Consider the following 22,500-nt stretch of genomic DNA (forward strand, 5'->3'; position numbering starts at 1 on the left):
GTAAAAAAGATTTGATTTGATGATGTCATAATGTACATTACAGCAGCCAACCAATCAGCTACTTCACTTACACACACTCATCACATCCTAACACACACTCATTATAACTACACATTATAACTACACACTCGTTATAACTACACACTCATTACAATCCTAACACACACTCATTATAACTACACACTCATTATAACTACACACTCATTACAATCCTAACACACACTCATTATAACTACACACTCATTATAATCCTAACACACACTCATTATAACTACACACTCATTATAACTACACACTCATTATAACTACACACACATTATAACTACACACTCCTTATAACTACACACTCATTATAACTACACACACATTATAACTACACACACATTACAATCCTAACACACACTCATTATAACTACACACACATTATAACTACACACACATTACAATCCTAACACACACTCATTATAACTACACACTCATTACAACCCTAACACACACTCATTATAACTACACACTCATTACAACCCTAACACACACTCATTATAACTGCACACACACATTATAACTGCACACACATTATAACTGCACACTCATTATAACTACACACACATTACAATCCTAACACACACTCATTATAACTACACACTCATTACAACCCTAACACACACTCATTATAACTACACACTCATTACAACCCTAACACACACTCATTATAACTGCACACACACATTATAACTGCACACACATTATAACTGCACACTCATTATAACTACACACACATTACAATCCTAACACACACTCATTATAACTACACACTCATTACAACCCTAACACACACTCGTTATAACTACACACTCATTATAACTACACACACATTATAACTACACACTCGTTATAACTACACACTCGTTATAACTACACACACGTTATAACTACACACTCATTATAACTACACACTCATTATAACTACACACTCATTATAACTACACACACATTATAACTACACACACATTATAACTACACACACATTATAACTACACACACATTATAACTACACACACATTATAACTACACACACATTATAACTACACACACATTATAACTACACACACATTATAACTACACACACATTATAACTGTACCGTATCCTTTATCTAGTTTTAGAATCAATCCGTTATGTTTAATAGTAGTAATGTAGTGTTTTACACAAGAGTATCTCTGTCACCCTGATTGACTCTGTCACCCTGATTGACTCTGTCACCCTGATTGACTCTGTCACCCTGATTGACTCGGTCACCCTGATTGACTCGGTCACCCTGATTGACTCGGTCACCCTGATTGACTCGGTTACCCTCATTGACTCGGTCACCCTGAACTGATGATGAACTCAGCTATGAAAACTCATCATCATTAATTATTCACATTGAACACAGAGAGTCTGTTCACTGCTCAGGTCTACACACACACACCCTATTGTGTGTGTGTGTGTGTGTGTGTGTGTGTGTGTGTGTGTGTGTGTGTGTGTGTGTGTGTGTCTATCGCTCACTTTCTATACTGCTTTACTCATTTTATCTCTCTTTCTTACTCTCACTCCCACACACACACACTCCCACACACACACACACACTCCCACACACACACATACACACAAACATAACCTCAGAGCAATGTTGTGCCCTTCTACTGATTGAAATCTTCTCTAAACCTGACCTCCTGTGTGCATAAAAGTTTGCGTGAGACACAAACAATCTCAGAACAGAATCAATAACTGTGTGTGTGTGTGTGTGTGTGTGTGTGTGTGTGTGTGTGTGTGTGTGTGTGTGTGTGTCTGTGTGTGTGTGTCTGTGTGTGTGTGTCTGTGCACGCACGCATGTCAGGGAGCATGTATAAGTTTGTGCTTTCCTCATTTCTTCTTCTATTTGACTCGTTATTATCATTGTATTGTCTTTCAATTCCACAAGGTCGCTCTCGCTCGCAAACACCCCCCCCCTCCTCCTCTCGCAGGCTGAAGAATGTCTCTCATGGACAGAGGGAATGGTTGAAATTCTTTTTGTGCCCAGAGCTCATTAAACACAGTCCACGCTGGACCTTCATTATCTCACAGCGCTTCAGTAACAAACCGCCGGCGGATCAGAGCCGTTAGAGAACGTTCTCGCTCTCGCTGCCGCATGAAGTGGCTCTGATGAGAACGTTTCACGTCTGAGAGACGAGTCGGGTTCGAGGTTGGACGAGCTGTTTATATGTTTGATCCTCCAGTCGATTTCTGCTCGGTCCATAGTGCAAGAAAACAGAGCCTCGGCGTGACGTTATGGCAAATAACAGGAAAGCATGTCCTGGCTTCACTAATCTGACCTTTGACCTTCACCCAGAGCTCTGATAATGACTCGCAACAGAATTACAACGCAGTTAACGAGGGAAAATCGAATTAAAGGTCCTACTGCGCCTGTTTATATATCCCCACACACGGCACTAATCTCATCATGACCCCATCGAGCCGAATCAAAAGCCGCACAGCATCGTGGGTAATGTGGTAGTTATACGGAGCCTGAACTTGTCAGTTAGGTTAATGGACGTGAATCAGCGCCGAGACGCCGTGCAGGATTCCGTCCCAATGTTTCTTACACACTAATAAAGAACCGAGGTTATGTTTACATTGGAAATGTTCAGTCGGGACTGAATATAGGAAGGTCAGCAGGAAAAGACAAGTGTTAGCACTGTGTGTGTGTGTGTGTGTGTGTGTGTGTGTGTGTGTGTGTGTGTGTGTGTGTGTGTGTGTGTGCGCTTGTCCTGACCACAGGATCCTGCGGTGGGCGGAAGATTGCGGCGTGCTGCAGTCTGCATGTAAAGAACTTGATCAGCCAAAGGTGCAGTGTGACTCAGAGAGAGAGAGAGAATGATGGGAAGAGGAATAAAATATACAGAGAGAAGATAGATAGAGAATCTGTGTCTCAGAGATGTAAATGGACAGAGGGAGAGAGAGAGAGAGAGGAGGGATTAAAGAATACAAAAGGCAGAACAAGAGTGACAGAAAGAGATTTAATGAAGGCCTGAAAGAGACACTTAGAGAATGAGACAGAAAGTAATGAGGGGGGGGAGTGAGAGAGAGGGAGGGAGAGAGAGAGACAGAGAGGGGGGAGGGGGGGAGAGAGAAGACAAAAGAATGAGACCGAGAGACAGACAGCTTGTAAACTAAATTCTTTTTTTCCTTGCGGGTTTCAGAGAACTTTGTTAGTTTAGAAAGCAGAAACACACACATGTACACACGCGCACACACACACATACACACACACATACACAGAGCACACACACATACACACGCACACACATACACACACACACATACACACGTACAAATACACACACACATACACACGTATACACACACACACACACACACACATACACAGAGCACAAGCGCTTATGCTCTTGACCTCTACATTGATGGGTGATAATTTAAGGTGTGTGTGTGTGTGTGTGTGTGTGTGTGTGTGTGTGTGTGTGTGTGTGTGTGTGTGTGTGTGTGTGTGTGTGTGTGTGTAAACACAAGCCCTCAGATTAACAGTGTAGCCACCAAACATGACTCAGCAGATCTCTAGTGATTTCCTACTGAACAGAATCTAACCCAAACTCAATGTCTCATAAACAAAGAAGTTTATAAAGTAAATTCATGTTCAAGTAAATGACAAGTTTTCACCGTGCAGTCTAGTAACATGGCATCGTGTGTGTGTGTGTGTGTGTGTGTAGGGTGGTTGATGTTAGACTACGAGGTACAGCGAGCGTTTATTATTTTTTATTTTTTTGCAGAGCACGCCATAACATGGGGGTGCCAATACTTTTATCTTTTCTAAAAACACCGAGAGGCCTTCATGCGTCCTGGTACGACTCGGACGCGCCACGGATCAGGAAAGCTACTTGTACCTCAGATCAGATATTAACAAGTGGGCGTGGCATTCATGGGTCATTTACATATTCCTTAGGTTTGTTTTTTTTTCACAAAGAACGCTTGTTAAGTTTATTGTCTTTCATGACAGACAGACAGACAGATGTGTAAAAGTCCTGACATATGCCTTCTTTAAAGGCCACATGGTGTGTGAGCTCTGGGAAGAGATTTGCTGTCGTCATTTATGAGACACTTACTATATACTGTAATAGACCACATGCATATTTAATCAGGTGCTCGTTAATATGCATGAGTTTGGCTGTAATAGATGCAGTGAAGAAAGTCAACACTGATTGTTCTGTCTGTCTTAGTGTGTGGCCGTAGCCCCGACCCCCCACCACCACCAACCCCACACACACACACACACACACACACACACCACTGTGTCCAGCACATAGTTAGCCTTTAGCACTAATTGGGTTGTTTAGTTAATTAGCAGCCGTGTTGTTTAGTGAACCTTCAGTCGGGTGACAGAGTGTAATAAAGCGAGAGACGGAGGCGTTCTGATCACTTCTGAGGTTAAACTGCAGGGACGACCGGCGCTTCCACAAATTAGCGACGTGTTGATGTTGATCAGAAGAGAGAAAACCCAATTAATCCTCCTGCGTGGTCATCTTTTGTCTTCTTCATCGTCCTGCATTCAGAGGTTCTGTTCAGGGTCATAAAGCAGAGGATGATGAGACGTCTCTCTCTCTCGCTCTCTCTCTCTGTCTTGCTCTCTCTCTCTCTGTCTTGCTCTCTCTCACTCTCTCTCTGTCTCTCTCTCGCTCTGTCTGTCTCTCTCCCTCTCTCCCTGTCTTGCTCTCTCTCTCTGTCTCTCTGTCTCTCTCCCTGTCTGTCTCTCTGTCTCTCTCGCTTTCTCTGTCTCTCTCTCGCTTTCTCTGTCTCTCTCTCGCTTTCTCTGTCTCTCTCTCTCGCGCTCTCTCTCTCTTGCGCTCTCTCTCTCTTGCCCTCTCTCTGTCTCTCTTGCTCTCTGTCTGTCTCTCTTGCTCTCTGTCTGTCTCTCTTGCTCTCTGTCTGTCTCTCTTGCTCTCTGTCTGTCTCTCTTCCTCTCTGTCTCTCTCCCTGTCTGTCTCTCTGTCTTGCTCTCTCTTTCTCTCTCTGTCTCTCTCTCGCTTTCTCTGTCTCTCTCTCTCGCGCTCTTGCTCTCTGTCTGTCTCTCTTGCTCTCTGTCTGTCTCTCTTCCTCTCTGTCTCTCTCCCTGTCTTTCTCTCTCCCTGTCTGTCTCTCTGTCTTGCTCTCTCTTTCTGTCTCTCTGTCTTTCTGTCTATCTATCTATCTATCTCTCTCTCTCTCTCTCACCCTCTCTCCATGTCATGCTCTCTCTCTGTCTCTCTCTCGCTCTCTTTCTCTCCCTATCTTGCTCTGTCTCTCTCTCTCTCTCTCTCTCTCTCTCTCTCTCTCTCTCTCTCTCTCTCTCTCTCTCTCTCTCTCTCTCTGTGACTTGGTGAAATGTAATAGAATTTATTGGTTGTAATTAAATCTCTCCTGCCGCGTGCGTTTCCGCCTCAGCCGTGTGACTCGTTTATGGAGGAAAAGTAAAATAATGCTTTAAGATGAGTTTAATAACAGAGCAGAAAGTTCAGCTTCTTTACACTAGTTTCACTTTGAACAGTTTATTTCTACAAATTCCTCATTTACATATTACATCATTATTTATGTAGAATCCTCCGTAGGCTGCTTTTGTTTAGAGCGGTTGTCAGTCGTGGGCTCCGTGTCCTCACTCTGCAGCACCGGCGCAGGATGAGATACGACCGTGTGATTAGTCAATGGGTTATTAGCTCTGTGACGAGTGACGACGTGTTTGTTACTCACCGTGTTACCGTATCAGTGTTAGGATTTTACATGATAATCTAAATCCCTGTGTGTGTGTGTGTGTGTGTGTGTGTGTGTGTGTGTAGTGTTTGCGGACGTTAGTTGGACACACGGGCGGTGTTTGGTCCTCTCAGATGAGAGACAACATCATCATCAGTGGCTCGACAGATCGGACTCTGAAAGTGTGGAACGCGGAGACGGGGGAGTGTATTCACACACTGTACGGACACACATCCACCGTGCGCTGCATGCACCTGCATGAAAAGAGGTAAACACACACACACACACACACACACTGACCACTGACTTCCTGGTCCTTCCCATCACAGCGCTCAGATTAAACAGGGATTAAAGCTGCTTTCCTTACCGGTTAGTACCGTTAACCCTGTCGATTTCTCCATAACCTTCGTCACACACCACTCCATTATCCTGCGCTCCAGACCTTTATTTATCCCCCAATCCTGCGAATGATCTCAGGTCGTGCGTGTTCGCCGTAACCATCTTGCCGTCACGGTACAGAGCGAGAACACGATGTTAAGAGGCTTAAGCGCTTCGGAGGAACATCTAACTGTCAGGTTTAAAACAAGACGCTTTGTAATAATAATATAACAGCTCCAGCTCAGTATCCACATTATACCGTATTATCTTTAATATATGTATCGAATCTCCCAATAAATCTGCTATGTGACCAGCTTCCTGTCGCACTTTTACTCTCATTGGCTTTTATTTCACCGTTTGTTACAATCACGTCGGTGCCGAGGGGAAAAAAAAACCGACGACAATTCCAAACGCCATATTTTCACTCGCTGATGGTGAACAGAATCATGGGAAGTTGTGCGTTTGCGTTTGCGCAGAAACTCCAGGCGTTTAGGAGACAGCTGTCATCGTCTCGTCTTCTAAACACATCACACTTCAGCTTTATTCCTTCTGCTTTAAAATAATGTTTATATTATTAGTCTGTAGCAGATTATTGGCACAGAGCTGAGTATAAATACATCTTCACTGTAATGACACACACACACACACACACACACACACACACACACACACACACACACACGGCTGCAAAAGGCCATTTTTATTACAGCAAGCTGCACATGCACAGATTGCACTCTTCAATATCTATTATTATCTGAACATCCAGAAAAACAGACAGATGAATGTGTTCAGCTTCAGTGCTGTACTGCCTGGAGAGGGGGGGTGTGGGTGGGTGGGTGTGTGTGGGTGTGGGTGTGAGACATTTAAGTTGAAGACTCGTTCTGATTCTCTCTCTCTCTTTTCTCTTTCTCTCTTTCTGTTTTTCTCTCTTTCTTTTTTTTTCTCTTAATCTCTGTCTCTCTCTCCCTCTCTCTCTCTGTGTATCAGGGTGGTGAGTGGATCCCGGGATGCGACGCTGCGTGTGTGGGATATCGACTCGGGTCAGTGTTTGCACGTGCTGATGGGTCACGTGGCGGCGGTGCGCTGCGTGCAGTACGACGGGCGCCGTGTAGTCAGCGGAGCCTACGACTTCATGGTCAAAGTGTGGGACCCTGAGACAGAGACGTGCTTACATACACTGCAGGGACACACCAACCGGGTCTATTCACTACAGGTAACACACACACACACACACACACCACACACACACACACACACACACACACACACACACACAGTATCCCAGGTGGATTAAAAGGCCACACGAGTTGGTTGTGTATGAAGTTTAACCAGCTGAGAATAAAGAACAGGATGAACAGGAAGTCCAGCATCATGGCAGAACTGATAGAAATGAACCTACTAATACACCTCCGATGTTCCAGGGGTTTTCTTCTGTAAAGTAAAGATCTCGTTGTGAGTGTTTTTTTTTCTTCTTTATTTCATAATGATTCCCATCAAATAGCAGCTGATTTTACACGAATTACTGCTGCTAGTGTGAGCTGTAATCACATAAGGGGGAAGAGATGGAGGTGTGAACCTTATTACTGAACGTCTTGGCCCTGATATCATTATCGATTCTTTAATTAGAAACCCGAAGGGTGCACAAACTTTTGCAGATGATACCCCACACCGTAAGCGTATTACCTGCCGCTTCAGTATTAAGCGAACACGTGTTCGTCTCCGCAGTTCGACGGCATCCACGTGGTCAGCGGTTCTTTAGACACGTCCATCCGAGTGTGGGACGTGGAGACGGGGAACTGCATACACACGCTCACGGGTCATCAGTCCCTCACCAGCGGCATGGAGCTGAAGGACAACATCCTGGTGTCGGGGAACGCCGACTCCACCGTCAAGATCTGGGACATAAAGACGGGACAGTGTCTCCAAACTCTGCAAGGTGAACACACATGTTTGTCTTCCTTTACTGTTCATGCTACAGCCATCGCACAGAGAGCGTGAACTGTGTGTGTGTGTGTGTGTGTGAGTGTGTGTGTGAGTGAGTGAGTGTGTGTGTGTGAGTGAGTGAGTGTGTGAGTGAGTGAGTGAGTGAGTGTGTGTGTGTGTGAGTGAGTGTGTGTGTGTGTGTGAGTGAGTGTGTGAGTGAGTGAGTGAGTGTGTGAGTGAGTGAGTGTGTGAGTGAGTGTGTGAGTGAGTGAGTGAGTGAGTGTGTGAGTGAGTGTGTGAGTGAGTGAGTGAGTGAGTGTGTGAGTGAGTGAGTGTGTGAGTGAGTGAGTGTGTGAGTGAGTGAGTGAGTGAGTGAGTGTGTGAGTGAGTGAGTGTGTGAGTGAGTGAGTGAGTGAGTGTGTGAGTGAGTGAGTGAGTGAGTGAGTGAGTGAGTGAGTGAGTGAGTGTGTGTGTGAGTGAGTGTGTGTGTGAGTGAGTGAGTGAGTGAGTGTGTGTGTGTGTGTGTGTGTGAGTGAGTGTGTGAGTGAGTGTGTGTGTGAGTGAGTGTGTGTGTGAGTGAGTGTGTGTGTGAGTGAGTGTGTGAGTGAGTGAGTGAGTGAGTGTGTGTGTGTGTGAGTGAGTGTGAGTGAGTGTGTGTGTGAGTGAGTGTGTGTGTGTGTGTGAGTGTGTGAGTGAGTGAGTGAGTGAGTGAGTGAGTGAGTGAGTGAGTGAGTGAGTGAGTGAGTGAGAGAGAGAGATACACACACTAATGGGCAGCACAGAGTTACACAGAGAGAGAAACTGCACTTCTGCACTGCGTACTTCTCTATCTGAGACACAACTACGCCTTTTGCTCCACCGTGTCTGTTATTGTTGTGATGACTCGTGCCCTCTTCCTCTTTCCTCCTCCCTCGTCTCTCTCGCCGGCTCTCTCAGGTCCCCATAAGCACCAGAGCGCCGTCACGTGTCTGCAGTTCAACAAGAACTTTGTGATCACGAGTTCTGACGACGGCACGGTGAAACTGTGGGATTTGCGCTCGGGAGATTTCATCCGGAACCTGGTGAGCCTGGAGAGCGGCGGCAGCGGCGGCGTCGTGTGGAGGATCCGAGCCTCCAACGTCAAGCTGGTGTGTGCCGTGGGCAGCAGGAACGGCACCGAGGAGACCAAACTGCTCGTGCTCGACTTCGACGTCGAACTCAAGTGAACTGGACATGAAGCGAAGGGAGAGGAAGAGCAGCGGGGCGAGGATGAGGTTACGGAAACGGGCCTCCTCGCGCAGCTCCGCCACCAGACCCACCACTGCTCATCGTTCCTGCCATGAATCGCCCCTTTAGTGGCCGCCGCTGCGATTTATTTTTGGGGGAAGGGGATGGGTTGTGCTTCTTCAGAAAAGGGACGGGGCATAATCCATAGCGGGAAGGCGGAACAGGAAGTGCGCCTTCTTGCGCAGCTCAGAGACTGGACCCAACAAAGAGGCATCACCTCCTCCATCTTTAGAATGGGGTGGGGGCAGGAACGAGGAGGCGGGGCCTCTGCATTATGGGAAGGAAGGCTTCCTCATGCAGCTCCATGACTGGCATCTGCTTGTCTGGTCATTTTGGGGTTCTGTGCAGCAAAGCATTCTGGGAAGGAACGAGATCGTTTGTTTGTTTGTTTTTGTTTGTTTGTTTTTCTTTTCTTTTCTATCCTTCACTCCCTTTCTCACAGCCTTTCTTGCTCAGAGACTCGCAGACTCAAGCCTGCACACCCCAGACATGGTTCTCTCTATTTTGTTGTTCTTTCTTTTGTTTCGTTTTGTTTGTTTTTGTTTTTAAACCGATACGAACAAGTCGACACTGTATGCATGACGTAAGCGAGGAAGCCGAGTTGTCACAGGTGATGGTGAACGACCACGAATGCACGCAGGTTTTTAACAGGATAAACAAAACCGATAAAAGAGCTTTGAGATTTAAATGTGAGGATTTCACACACACACACACACACACGCACACACACACACACGCACGCTGGACCCTCGATACGTGTCAGAGAGCGGTAGATTTTCTCTCGTTCGTCCTTTCTCCTTGTATCCCACACCAACACATTTATTTAGTGTTCAGTGCACAACTGTGAATTTCAGTATCATTCATTATTTCCTTTTTTTTTTTTGTTCACAAACATCAGCGCTCGTGTTCTTGTCGCGTTTCTCTCCACCGTTACCTCTACAACGAGTCTCAGTATTAATTTAAAGACAGTCTGACATTTAAAAAAAAAACAGCAGATCGGTACACAGTTCCTCCGCTCCTGGGCGTACTGACGTGGCGGCGCGGGTGATAAAGCAGGAGGCCGAGCGGCGGCGGCGGCGGCAGGTTAGCGTGGTGTAAACCGCATGTCTAACTCATCACCATTGCCTCAAAAGACATCCAGCACACACTACGCTACACCGGGGCTCACACGCTCCTCCTCTTTATTAGCCATCGCACGACGCAAACTTCACACATCAGGTTAAAGGAGGAAGAGTGTAGATCTGTTCTTTTTTTTTTGTCGTTCGATCCGTCTTTAAGTGCTGTTCCACATCCTCAGTGCAGTTTGTTTGTCGTCGCTGTTCTCTGATTAAACTTCCTCATGTTGGCTCAGTACCGTTGCTTCATGGGAGATTAGAAATTACGATTGATTTTCTTTATTATTATTATTATTATTATTATTATTATTATTTTACTTAGAAGCCCCCTGGAAGCCCCACCCCTTCCTGTTCCTGTTCTCCCAGTGGCCAAACTGAACTTAATGCTGCTAGTCACTCATGCGGGACTTTTTTTTTTTTTTTTTTTGGTTGGTTGTTTGTTTTTTTATTCTTATTTTTCCTCCACTGGCTGTGACGTTTTAGTCCCAGACTAAATCCTAAAAGAATTTAGACTTCTAAATAAATCGACAAAAAAAGACACAATGAGTACAAGACATGAAATCGGACTTTCTTCTTCTTCTTCTTTTATTTCGCCACTGAAACTTGAGCCAAATGTGCCTCTACGAGGCTGAAAGACGATGCCGCGTGTGTGTGTGTGTGTGTGTGTGTGTGTGTGTGTGTGTGTGTGTGTGTGTGTGTGTGTGTGTGTGTGTGTGTGTGTGTGTGTGTCGTTCACACGTTCCTCGGGACGGAAGTTCTGTTGGACGTGTGGGATGAATTTTTAGGGTTTTTTGGTTTATGGCATCGGCTCGATGGAAGTCAAACTCGCTCATCGTTCTTACTGAAGAGGAGAAAAGCGTCAACGCAACGTAGCCAAACCTGTTGGTCTCAATGTCCGAGTCTCACACACACACACACACACACACACACACACACACACACACACGCTGAACTGTGAACCTGGTTTAACACTGTATATTACGATTTAAAAAAAAAAGACACAACAACTTTCTCCAGTTTTTAGCTTTTATTTATGGTCTGGTTTAAGAAAATCAGACGATGGAGGTGTGTTTTTTTTGTTTGTTTGTTTGTTTGTTTGTTTTTTTTTCCTTTTCTTTCTCTTTCCTTTTTTTTCCAGTCCAAACTGCCTGGTGTAACAGACAGATAAAAAAAATACAGCAAACCTTAAAGGGATTGTTTATTAGAATTTTTATTTTCTTATAACTTAAGTGCAATAAAATGTGGGGTTGTTTATTATTATTGTTTTTTTTTTTCCTTTATTTGTTTCATTTCAAGCTTCTTTTTTGTCAATGTGTGAAAGTGTCATATGTGCCCAATAAAGCTTCTACGGTTTATTGTACACGTGAAGCGCAATCGGTTTTCTCTACCTGTGTTCACGTGTGTGTGTGTGTGTGTGTGTGTGTGTGTGTGTGTGTGTGTGTGTGTGTGTGTGTGTGTGTGTGTGTGTGTGTGTACGTGTGTCACATCCAAGTTTCCTGTTCATTCCCTGCTCTAATGCCCCTACTCTCTCTCACACACACACACACACACACTCTCCCAGTCTCACACACACACACGCTCTCCCACTCTCTCTCACACACACCCTCTCTCACACTCTCTCTCACACACTTTCTCTCTCTCTCTCAGACACACACGCAGACACACACCTGTTGAATCTTGACCAGTTTAAGCATAACTAAGTTATAAAGTTGATAATTCTATATTGTCCTCAGTACAAAGGGGTGTTTACTTTAGGTCTTGTTTAAGACATCGCCGTAACTCCGTCACTAACTGATGATCACCAGCTCGTGACGTCTCAGAGTTTTTCTTGTTCACCGTAGATGAGTTTCTAAAATTTCCTCATTGTAAATCTCTATAAATCTGTAACCGTTATTCGAGGTGCTACATAAACAGATCTGAAGAGGATTGAGTTGAACTGCGCAAATGTTCGCCAGCTAGAGCGGCTAATCCCTGTCTGTAAATACAGTCTGACTTCCTGTTTGTTTTATGGTCGTATCGTCATCTTAAATGTTCCAGTTTCCTCATCTTAAATACCTCGATCGCCAAATTTCAAAAATTCTCCTCTACATTTCATCACTGCTCAAAATGTACAGCTGACGTCCTTCGTCCCTGCACCACGAGCTGATTTCCCTGAGTGCTGCTCATGCGTGTTTGTGGCAGTCGTGCGATTCCTGGAGAAATTTGCGAGCTCAGTGGGGATTATTACGAGCTCCTGCCATCTGCCGTTTCTAATGTTACGCTTCTTTCATTCGCTTGTGACGAGTAAAGCCAGGCTTTAAGCTGCGAGTGCTGGATAGAGTTTAAATATTCACACTATATCCTACAGGATTCCTCTCTGACTGACTCACTACTTGAGGCACTGGATGTTTTTTAAAAGAAATATTCTGTTCGTCGAACACGAGACTTAATGAACAGTCAGTTAAATCTTTTTATTTTCTGTGTTTTACCCATAATGCACTTCTGTCAAACTAAATATTAAAGCAGCCTGAAACGTGCAACACGCCTCCGAAGGGTTTGTGCTGCAGAAAAGGTCCAAACTGAGTGGAACATGGTGTGAGGAAGGTGAGAGAATGCAAACGAGAAGGAAATGAGACAGGATGTGAAGTAAACACACACCTGTGCAAATCAGCGCTCGTGTGACATCCAGACGTTCTCAGTCTCCTCCGGTGATCACGCCTCGGCCCGTGTGCGAGTTTATCCGATGCTGATGTTTACTACGTTATTGTTTCTATAGTAACGGATTAGAGACTGGAGACGGTGGACACGAGGCATCGCATCACATCTGTCTGTTTTCTGTAGTGCTGCTTCTACACAGGCTCACGATGAACCTGGAAACAATCTCAGAGGTCACAATCGCTCATACACACTTATTTAGCCTTAAAGGGTTAAGGGCCTAGCTTGGTGGCCCTGGGATTCAAACTGACAACCTTCCAATCACTAGTCCAACACCTTAACCACTAGGCTATTACATAGACACTAATCAGACTGCATGACTTCAGACTGTGGAGGAAACCGGAGAACCAAGAGGAGAACCCAGAGGAAACCTGCGAGAACATGCGAGAACATGCAAACTGTGAGGGCAGAGAAAGGATTCGAACCCCAACCATGGAGGTGCAAGTCACTGAAACAGCTACACAAAGATAAATAAATGTTAAAGATTTCAGATCAGATCATCAAAGTATTATTTAAAGAAGGTCTTTGAGACGATTCCAGTTTATGCTCTTAATATTAACCTACTTTATAGACTCGACGCTGCTAGCTGGGTCTCAGATGCTAACTTTCAGAAGAGGAGCTTTAATTACAGAGCGTCTGATTCGGATCGATGCATTTGGACACTTAGTATAAAAAGAAAAGCAGTAGCTAAAACCCTGCCGGCTAATTAGCGGTTAGCGTGTGAGATTTACACTGAATATAAATCACACTCAGGTCTGTGGAAGCTGCGGCACAGAGCGCTAACAGCTCGGCGTTTAGCCTGATAACTTTATACACTTTATTTATAAACTGTCGGGATATTCCTTGTGTTTCTGATGGGTTTAGAATGACACAGGATAAAACTTGGGCTTTCTTTGGCCTTGTGTGTTTAAAGTGTTTTAGACAGGCAAGCGTGACATCTCCAAGTTTATTGTAAGTGTGTGTTGCCTTTTTGGACTCCTTTATCATTTGTAATGTTGCTCTTATATAAAACAGTTCGGCTCAAGCCCAGCCCAGTGGGTCATGATTGAGGACAATGTCCCGTCCGGAGACAATCTGTTTCGTGTTGAGGTTTTGTTCAAACTGACCATCGAAAATACCCTCGCTATTGTTTTTTTTTGTTTCATTGGTGGTTGTGTTAAATCTTACCCAGATACAATAGTGCTATTTTCTGATTGGCTATTGTGTAGCCTCTTTTTTGATTGGCTAATAAGTGTCAGGCTCGAGTAAGAACTCCAGGGGAGACGCGCTCGGTTCCTGCCCGGTTCCATAGAGACAGCAGTGCGGACAGATACATCTTGGGCGCAGCGGTTTATTAAATATATGAAAAATAGTCAAAAAGTTTTCCTATGTGAGAAACACGATGTGTGGCTGGAGAGCGTGAGAAAAGACCGACATGAGGGACTGTCAGTCTCAATGCAGGACACTTGACAGCCCTGGTTTTAGACTTTTCTTTTATCAAAACCTTAGAAAAATGAGCAAAGACAAACAACCGAGTTGTTTCATAAGATTGACACGTGGCCATTAAATACCACCGTGAACATTTAAATATCGTTCCTCATCTGATTCCTAGCTAAACGTGGAAGACGACGAAGAGGGAATCGAGAGCGTTTCACTTCCTCTGATTAACAGAGAAACCTTGACTCAGTTCTCGCTCGGTCTGAGGAAGCGACGTCTTCCGGTATCGAAACATTCCTCTTAAATAACCAAATAACAAGCTGTTTAAAACGAATAAACTTTAACCGTTTGACAAACCGTGTTAGCTTCTAACGATCTGCTCCTGAAGAGCAAGCTCCGCCTCTGGGGGCGGGACTTATGTGGGTCTGGAGAGCATTTAATTGGATGATCAAGAAGATTTGCACTTTAACAAGTCATCAAAAAGGGTCATTTATCCACTTAAAAACAGAAAAAGCTCACTGTGAAACATCTGTACAGCTCACTGTGAAACATCTGGACGGTGGAGATCTCAGGCTGTGAGCGACGTCGGCGCCTTTCTGCTTCTCTCCTGAACGCAGATGGAGGGCTTTGTATAATGAGGCTTTGAAAAGACAGGGTTTGCGTTTGTCTCAGGCGCTGCTGCGATCTTCTTAGCTCGGGTTTACACAGATTTAAATCAAAGACTTTCTCGGAGAACGAGTGCAGAATAAATTGTGCTCTGAACCGCTGGCTGAAGCTGTAAAATCCTCCGGCTCTGGATTTATTCTTCTTCTCCCACGTAATCCAGAGATCCTCACTGAGAGATACTTCCTTTCCTCTCTGTATGTGTGTGTGTGTGTGTGTGTGTGTGTGTGTGTGTGTGTGTGTGTGTGTGCGTACAGTCACACAACCTATAACACTTTATATTATATAATACTCTGAAGCAGGAGTCTCGGTCATTACAGGTAACAGGCCACACATAAACAAATCCTCTTTCAGTACACGTCTTAATTAACGATCCACTTTTCCGTGGTTTAAACAACAGCCATGAAAATCACACACGTTCCTGCTCACGCGCAAATATACGACTTCAGCTAGCTGATGTTAGCTGGATACACGTTAGTTACCTTGAACGAAGAACAAATCAATAAACAACTACAAATAAATCTGAAGTGAATCTTAAAACAAAAGTGTTACCTGAATACGCTTCACCTCTGGGTCTGGAGGTCACCGGGTTGAACCGGATACACGTATAAGATACACGTGGAGACGTGACGGTGAGTCTCCATGTAACCTGAATGCACTGCTAGCGTTGCTTAAATATGCATTTATTACTCTGGTGTATTAAGATACTTTCAAGGTTTCCACCTAACTCCGTGGTGCAGCAGTTAGCATGATGGTTGTTGAAGCTGCAGGTTGTTGGGTTGTTGTTCTAGACTAGTATGAACTAACTAGTACACTAACTAGTACAATAACTAGTACACTAACTATACTAATGAGTATCTGTGAATGTATAAAGCACTTGATCTGAGCCACGTGCTGTTTAATTCCTGGTGGCTGACTGTTGCTAAGCATCTAGACGTAGCATTCAAACACTGCTTCGTTTCACACCGTATACGTTTGGCAGCGCAATGCCGGCTCGTGTTTGTGTGTGTGTGTGTGTGTGTGTGTGTGTGTGTGTGTGTGTGTGTGTGTGTTTTTGTGTGTGTGTATGAGTGTGTGTGTGTGTGTGTGTGTGTGTGTGTGTGTGTGTGTGTGTGTGTGTGTGTGTGTGTGTGTGTGTGTGTGTGTGTTTTTGTGTTTTAACGGTGCTCTCATTGCTACCCTTGTAGCGTCCTGGTTAATGAGAGAAACTCCAGGAACGTGATGTGTGCTAAACATCTATCGTTAGCTAAAAGAAAAACGCTCCTTTTTCATCTTCTGAGGTAACGTTTACGTAGCCAGCGATTATTCTTATTATTCTTATTATTTTTTTAAGAGCAGAAAACTGGAAAGGTCTATAAACAGTCTATGAATGTTGCATGTTAAGGAAATAGTGATCCAGACAATTCCGTCTTTATTCATTTCATGATGTTTAGCGATAGTTATATAAGCTATTTATGTACAAAATGTGCCTTCTATAATCCCCACCTGTGGTGCAGTGGTTAGGGTGGAGGTCTGGGTTCGGTCGTCTGAATATAGCTCCTCTAACTACTACAAAAAAATGTTTACTGTGAGTATTACTGCCATTTAATGAGTCACGAATAACCTCAGAGAGCCGGTAATTTGGCTTAAACGTGTCTAACAAGGGGGACACGGTGGCTTAGTGGTTAGCACGTTCGCCTCACACCTCCAGGGTCGAGGTTCGATTCCCGCCTCCGCCTTGTGTGTGTGGACTTTGCATGTTCTCCCCGTGCCTCAGGGGTTTCCTCCGGGTACTCCGGTTTCCTCCCCCGGTCCAAAGACATGCATGGTAGGTTGGCATCTCTGGAAAATTGTCCTGTGTGTGTGTGTGTGTCCTGTGATGGGTTGGCACTCCGTCCAGGGTGTATCCTGCCTCGATGCCCGATGACGCCTGAGATAGGCACAGGCTCCCCGTGACCCGAGACGTTCGGATAAGCGGTAGAAAATGAATGGATGAATGTCAACGAGTGATTCAGGACCAGAGCAATTCTGAGCAAGGGAAATTCAACAACGTTTGTCTTAGAGAGGGGGCGGGGCTTAACCTGTTACTAGGTGACACATTCTAGTAAAGATTGTCTAGTAAAGAAGTGTGAGAATGAGAGTGTGTGTGTGTGTCCTGTGATGGGTTGGCACTCCGTCCAGGGTGTATCCTGCCTCGATGCCCGATGACGCCTGAGATAGGCACAGGCTCCCCGTGACCCGAGACGTTCGGATAAGCGGTAGAAAATGAATGGATGAATGTCAACGAGTGATTCAGGACCAGAGCAATTCTGAGCAAGGGAAATTCAACAACGTTTGTCTTAGAGAGGGGGCGGGGCTTAACCTGTTACTAGGTGACACATTCTAGTAAAGATTGTCATTGGTTGTTTAATAAAACATAATCCGGTCTATTATATTCACTCTCTGCACTATACAAAAGTAAAGAGATCTCACGTACGAAGTTCTGTGGTTCACCTGGAGGAGCTTCACCTCTGGATTGAAAGGTTGCTGGTTCAAAATCCAGCCAAGTCACCTCGACATAAATGTGAAAGGTTCAGGAATGAAAGACACAATGATTGTGGCAAAAACTAGCACGGAAGGTGCAACCTGAGACGGGGTGTGAATTAGTGTCTCAAACACCAGACGTGTTTCCAGAAAATGAACAAAGATGGTAGCAGTAATGAGTGTGAAAGGTGCAGGATGGCCTGGGGGGGGGTGACCTGACATGGTGAAAGGTTACTAGCTCAAACTCCCAGCATGTCTTCAGGGCAATGAAGAAATGTGGTGAAGGTGCAGGTGACGGTAACCTGAGACGAGGTGACAGGATGGTGGTTCAAGCCTCACAGGGCTCCAAGAAACGAACAATGGTGGTGGTAATAATGAGGAAAGGGTAGTGGAGGAGAGTGTGACAAAGGGCAAAGACGAACCCCAAAGTCTGCCCCCAACGGCGGAGGAAATGATTCTGAGAAACTCTTTATTTGTTTTTTTTGTTTCCTCCATCTGATGTCCTACTTTCCAACCTCCTGCACTTTCCACACTCCTTTTACCTCCTCCACATTCCGAGTCTCAGCACCGATCACTCTCTTTAAGACAGTCTCTGAGCTCGGAGGTTACACAATCCCATACCTTCATCATACCATAAAGAAAACATCTCAGGTCTTCCAGCTCTACCTGGTTGTTAGCGAGTAAATCTATTTTCCATCAGTTTATTTAGTTTGCTTGGTTTAGCACCCATTCTGTTCAGGATGGGGATCAGTAACTACCGCTTCCTCTAATGGTAAATGTGGCCTGTTATGTGACGTCAGACAGTTATATTCATTCATTTTCTACCGCTTATCCGAACTTCTCGGGTCACGGGGAGCCTGTGCCTATCTCAGGCGTCATCGGGCATCGAGGCAGGATACACCCTGGACGGAGTGCCAACCCATCACAGGGCACACACACTCTCATTCACTCACACACACACACTCACTACGGACAATTTTCCAGAGATGCCAATCAACCTACCATGCATGTCTTTGGACCGGGGGAGGAAACCGGAGTACCCGGAGGAAACCCCCGAGGCACGGGGAGAACATGCAAACTCCACACACACAAGGCGGAGGCGGGAATCGAACCCTCGACCCTGGCGGTGTGAGGCGAACGTGCTAACCACTAAGCCATCGTGCCTTACAGTTATATTTATTTATATAATTATTTATTTATGCGCGTATTTAATCGTTCGTATGTTTGATTATTTATTTATTTCCACCAGCGAATCCTGTTATTTGTGGCAGGTTGTAAAGGACGTCGGGTTCGGCAGTGACGCACGTGGACAGAAATACAGCGCTGAGGTCAGCATCATGGAGACACAGACTTACCCACAACCACATGGTGCTCGACACACAAATACCACGTATCCCAGCATGCCCTGCGGTGCAGACTGAGTCACCCAGGGAGGGTCATCTATATCTGTCTGTCTCCTAAAAACGACACCAAAAGAAATCATCTTGTAATAATTGGGATAAAGTTTCCTCTAAACAGCAGGGCAGTATGGATGATTAGGATGTGGCCGGTTGTCATGGTAACTGAAGAAGCTTTCTTATAACTGCTAAGTGTTCAGCTAGTTAGCTGTTTGCACACAATGTTAATCACATCATTCAGGACGCAGCCCATGACTGCAGCTTCAACAGTTTGATGATGTAATCTTGCTGTTTCTAATGAATAAATGACGTGTGTGTGTGTGTGTGTGTGTGTGTGTGTGTGTGTGTGTGTGTGTGTGTGTGTGTGTGTGTGTGTGTGTGTGTGTGAGTGTGAGTGTGTGTGTGTGTGTGTGTGTGTGTGTGTGTGTGTGTGTGTGTGTGTGTGTGTGTGTGTGTGTGTGTGTTGGGGGCTGAGATCAGTGTTACAGTCTGTAATCTGTCCATCTATATGCGGAAAAATCCACAGTGGAAGTGTGGAGAGACGAACAGAGGACGAGCGTCCTGCTGAGAAAGAACGCCCTTCACTTATGTAACACACACACACACACACACACACACACACACACACACACACACACACACACACACTTTCAGATCTGTTCAGTTTGCTTTAAGGACAAGAAGTGAGTGTGTGTGTGTGTGTGTGTGTGTGTGTGTGTGTGTGTGTGTGTGTGTGTGTGTGTGTGTGTGTGTGTGTGTGTGTGTGTGTGTGTGTGGCGTGGGTGTCAGAGAGAGAGAGAGAGAGAGAGAGAGAGAGAGAGAGAGAGAGCGAAAGAAAGAAATAGATAGAGATAGAGAGAGATAGAGATAGATAGAGAGAGAGAGAGAAAGAAAGAAATAGATAGAGATAGAGAGAGCAAGAGATAGAGATAGAGATATATATATATATATATATATATATATATAGTATATATTATATATATTATATATATATCTACTATTATATATATATATCTATATAGATATAGAGAGAGAGAGAGAGGAAAGCACAGGGGAAAAAGCTACTGATTGATATTCATATGCTGCCTCCATGTAGACTACAGCTGTGATTTGGACAGCAGCCGAGCAAGAGACAGGCAGAAGAAATGCAGTATAGATAGATAGATAGATAGATAGATAGATAGATAGATAGATAGATAGATAGATAGATAGATAGATAGATAGATAGAGTGATAGAGTGATAGAGTAGAGTGATTAGTGAAGAGATAGATGCTACATATGCTGTGGACTGCTGCTGTAAACACAGGATATGTTAAATACAGATGGATGGATGGATGGATGGATGTATGGATGATAGATAAAATAATTTGATGGACGGATTGAAGGGTAAAAAGATAACGAGAGGATTAGTGGAAAGACATGATAGAAAGGTCTGATGGATGGATGGATGGATGGATGGATGGATGGATGATCAGACAGATAGAGACTACATAAGGATTAGACAAATAGCGGTTGTTTTACTTCTAACAGTTGATTTGGTTCAGGACCCAGTTATCAGTTCATCACCCAAACACACCGTAGGAAAGGTCACGTCCCAAACCACACATTTTATCCACTATGTAGAGAGCAGGAACACCATCAGAAACAACAAGCAGCTTTCTAACAGAAACAGATCCACCTTTATGGAGTTCTGTAGCAGAATATCTAGAAATTCATAAACTCCCCAGATCAATGACCGCTAGCTTATTATTTATTTTTATTCTTTCAATAACATCCACACGGCCTCCTCTCGCCTCTCCTCGTCCATTTCGGCTTCCATAGCGTGCGCACTCGGAGCGGTCGATGTGGAACGAATCACATTAGTTTTCAATCCATCACTGGCCTACAGCTGGAAAGCATCGAATCTATAAAATAAACCAAGACGAGCTGATTCGGAGCCAATTTAATGATCCTGTGTTCAGGATGGAGAAGCCGAACAGATCTGACAGTGTTCAGGTAAATCCTGAGCTCTAGTGACAAATAAATAAATAAATAAATAAATAAATAAATAAATAAATAAATAAATATCAGTATTTGTACAAAACCAATTACACCACACCGTCAAAATGAACAGAACATGTTGAAACGTTGCCTTCATGATGCCTGAGTTTAACAATGTCACTGCAACACTAGGAGACACTGATGCACACATAAAACCATCTATTTATTTCACACCTGTACACCTCATTTTTAATGCACTTTCATTCATTCATTCATCTTCTACCGCTTATCCGAACTTCTCGGGTCACGGGGAACCTGTGCCTATCTCAGGCGTCATCGGGCATCGAGGCAGGATACACCCTGGACAGAGTGCCAACCCATCACAGGGCACACACACACTCTCATTCACTCACACACACACACACTACGGACAATTTTCCAGAGATGCCAATCAACCTACCATGCATGTCTTTGGACCGGGGGAGGAAACCGGAGTACCCGGAGGAAACCCCCGAGGCACGGGGAGAACATGCAAACTCCACACACACAAGGCGGAGGCGAGAATCGAACCCCCGACCCTGGAGGTGTGAGGCGAACGTGCTAACCACTAAGCCACCGCCTTTAATGCACTTATCCAATGAAATTAGTGGGATTTCTGTGACAACGAGGCTGAGAGAAAATCAGGGTCTGTATTCATAAAGAGTGTAATCATGTTCTCAGGGAGCTCCTTAATTCAGCTTAAACATGTCTAACTATGAATCTTATCTTCAGAGTGATTCAGGACCAGAGCGAAATCTGAGCAAGGGGGTGGGGCTTAAGCTGAAGACTCTGATTGGTTGTTTAATAAAAAAAAGCATTAGCGCTTTTAAAATCTATAATCTATTATAAACCTTCAGTTAAGAGGAAGTATGAAATCTTCACATTAAAATGTTAGAGAAGCATTGTTTAATGTCGACTAGGCATCTTTCACACCAAACCGCACTTCAGTTAACAGCCGCAGAGCTTCAGCACTTCTTCAGTTTCGGTCCGTTAACGATTAAAAAGTGGATAAATTTACACGATAATAAAGGTTTGTATCATATGACACTGGTTAAAAGAGAGTTGTGCTGAAACTGGATGATTACTGAGAGCCCAGTGTGAAGCTCCTTACAGGTTAATTATAACAGCCCAGTGTAATGATGCGTGGAGGATGGAGGCATCTGGAAAGGTTTATCACAAGGTTCTGGATCTCGTACAAATGACTTTATCTACATTAAAATATTTCCGGCCTGAATGTATTAGTGGACTCGTGTGAAGGCTTGTTCCAGACCCATACACAATCACTGTATCATCATCATCATCATCATCATCATCAATCTTCCCTGCTACATCTTCTTAACAAATCCTCTTTTTCCCCATTTTCCATCAAGGC

The 22,500-nt window shown here is 44.5% G+C and overlaps 1 protein-coding gene across 3 annotated transcripts in view; it reads left to right on the forward strand.

Moving 5' to 3' along the window:
* fbxw7 (F-box and WD repeat domain containing 7) overlaps positions 1 to 11,797 on the forward strand; it is a 102,509-nt gene extending 90,712 nt beyond the window's left edge. For all 3 annotated transcript variants that reach the window (XM_027158069.2, XM_047815785.1, XM_027158072.2), the window contains 4 exons: positions 5,842 to 6,023; positions 7,121 to 7,346; positions 7,859 to 8,069; positions 8,993 to 11,797. In XM_027158069.2, the coding sequence (XP_027013870.2) occupies positions 5,842 to 6,023; positions 7,121 to 7,346; positions 7,859 to 8,069; positions 8,993 to 9,261 (888 nt within the window). In that variant the 3' untranslated portion in view covers positions 9,262 to 11,797. The remainder of the gene's footprint in view (positions 1 to 5,841; positions 6,024 to 7,120; positions 7,347 to 7,858; positions 8,070 to 8,992) is intronic.
* The last annotated feature ends 10,703 nt before the right edge of the window (positions 11,798 to 22,500 follow it).

Source organism: Tachysurus fulvidraco, chromosome 7, assembly GCF_022655615.1.
Source record: "Tachysurus fulvidraco isolate hzauxx_2018 chromosome 7, HZAU_PFXX_2.0, whole genome shotgun sequence".
Classification (NCBI taxonomy): Eukaryota; Metazoa; Chordata; class Actinopteri; order Siluriformes; family Bagridae; genus Tachysurus; species Tachysurus fulvidraco.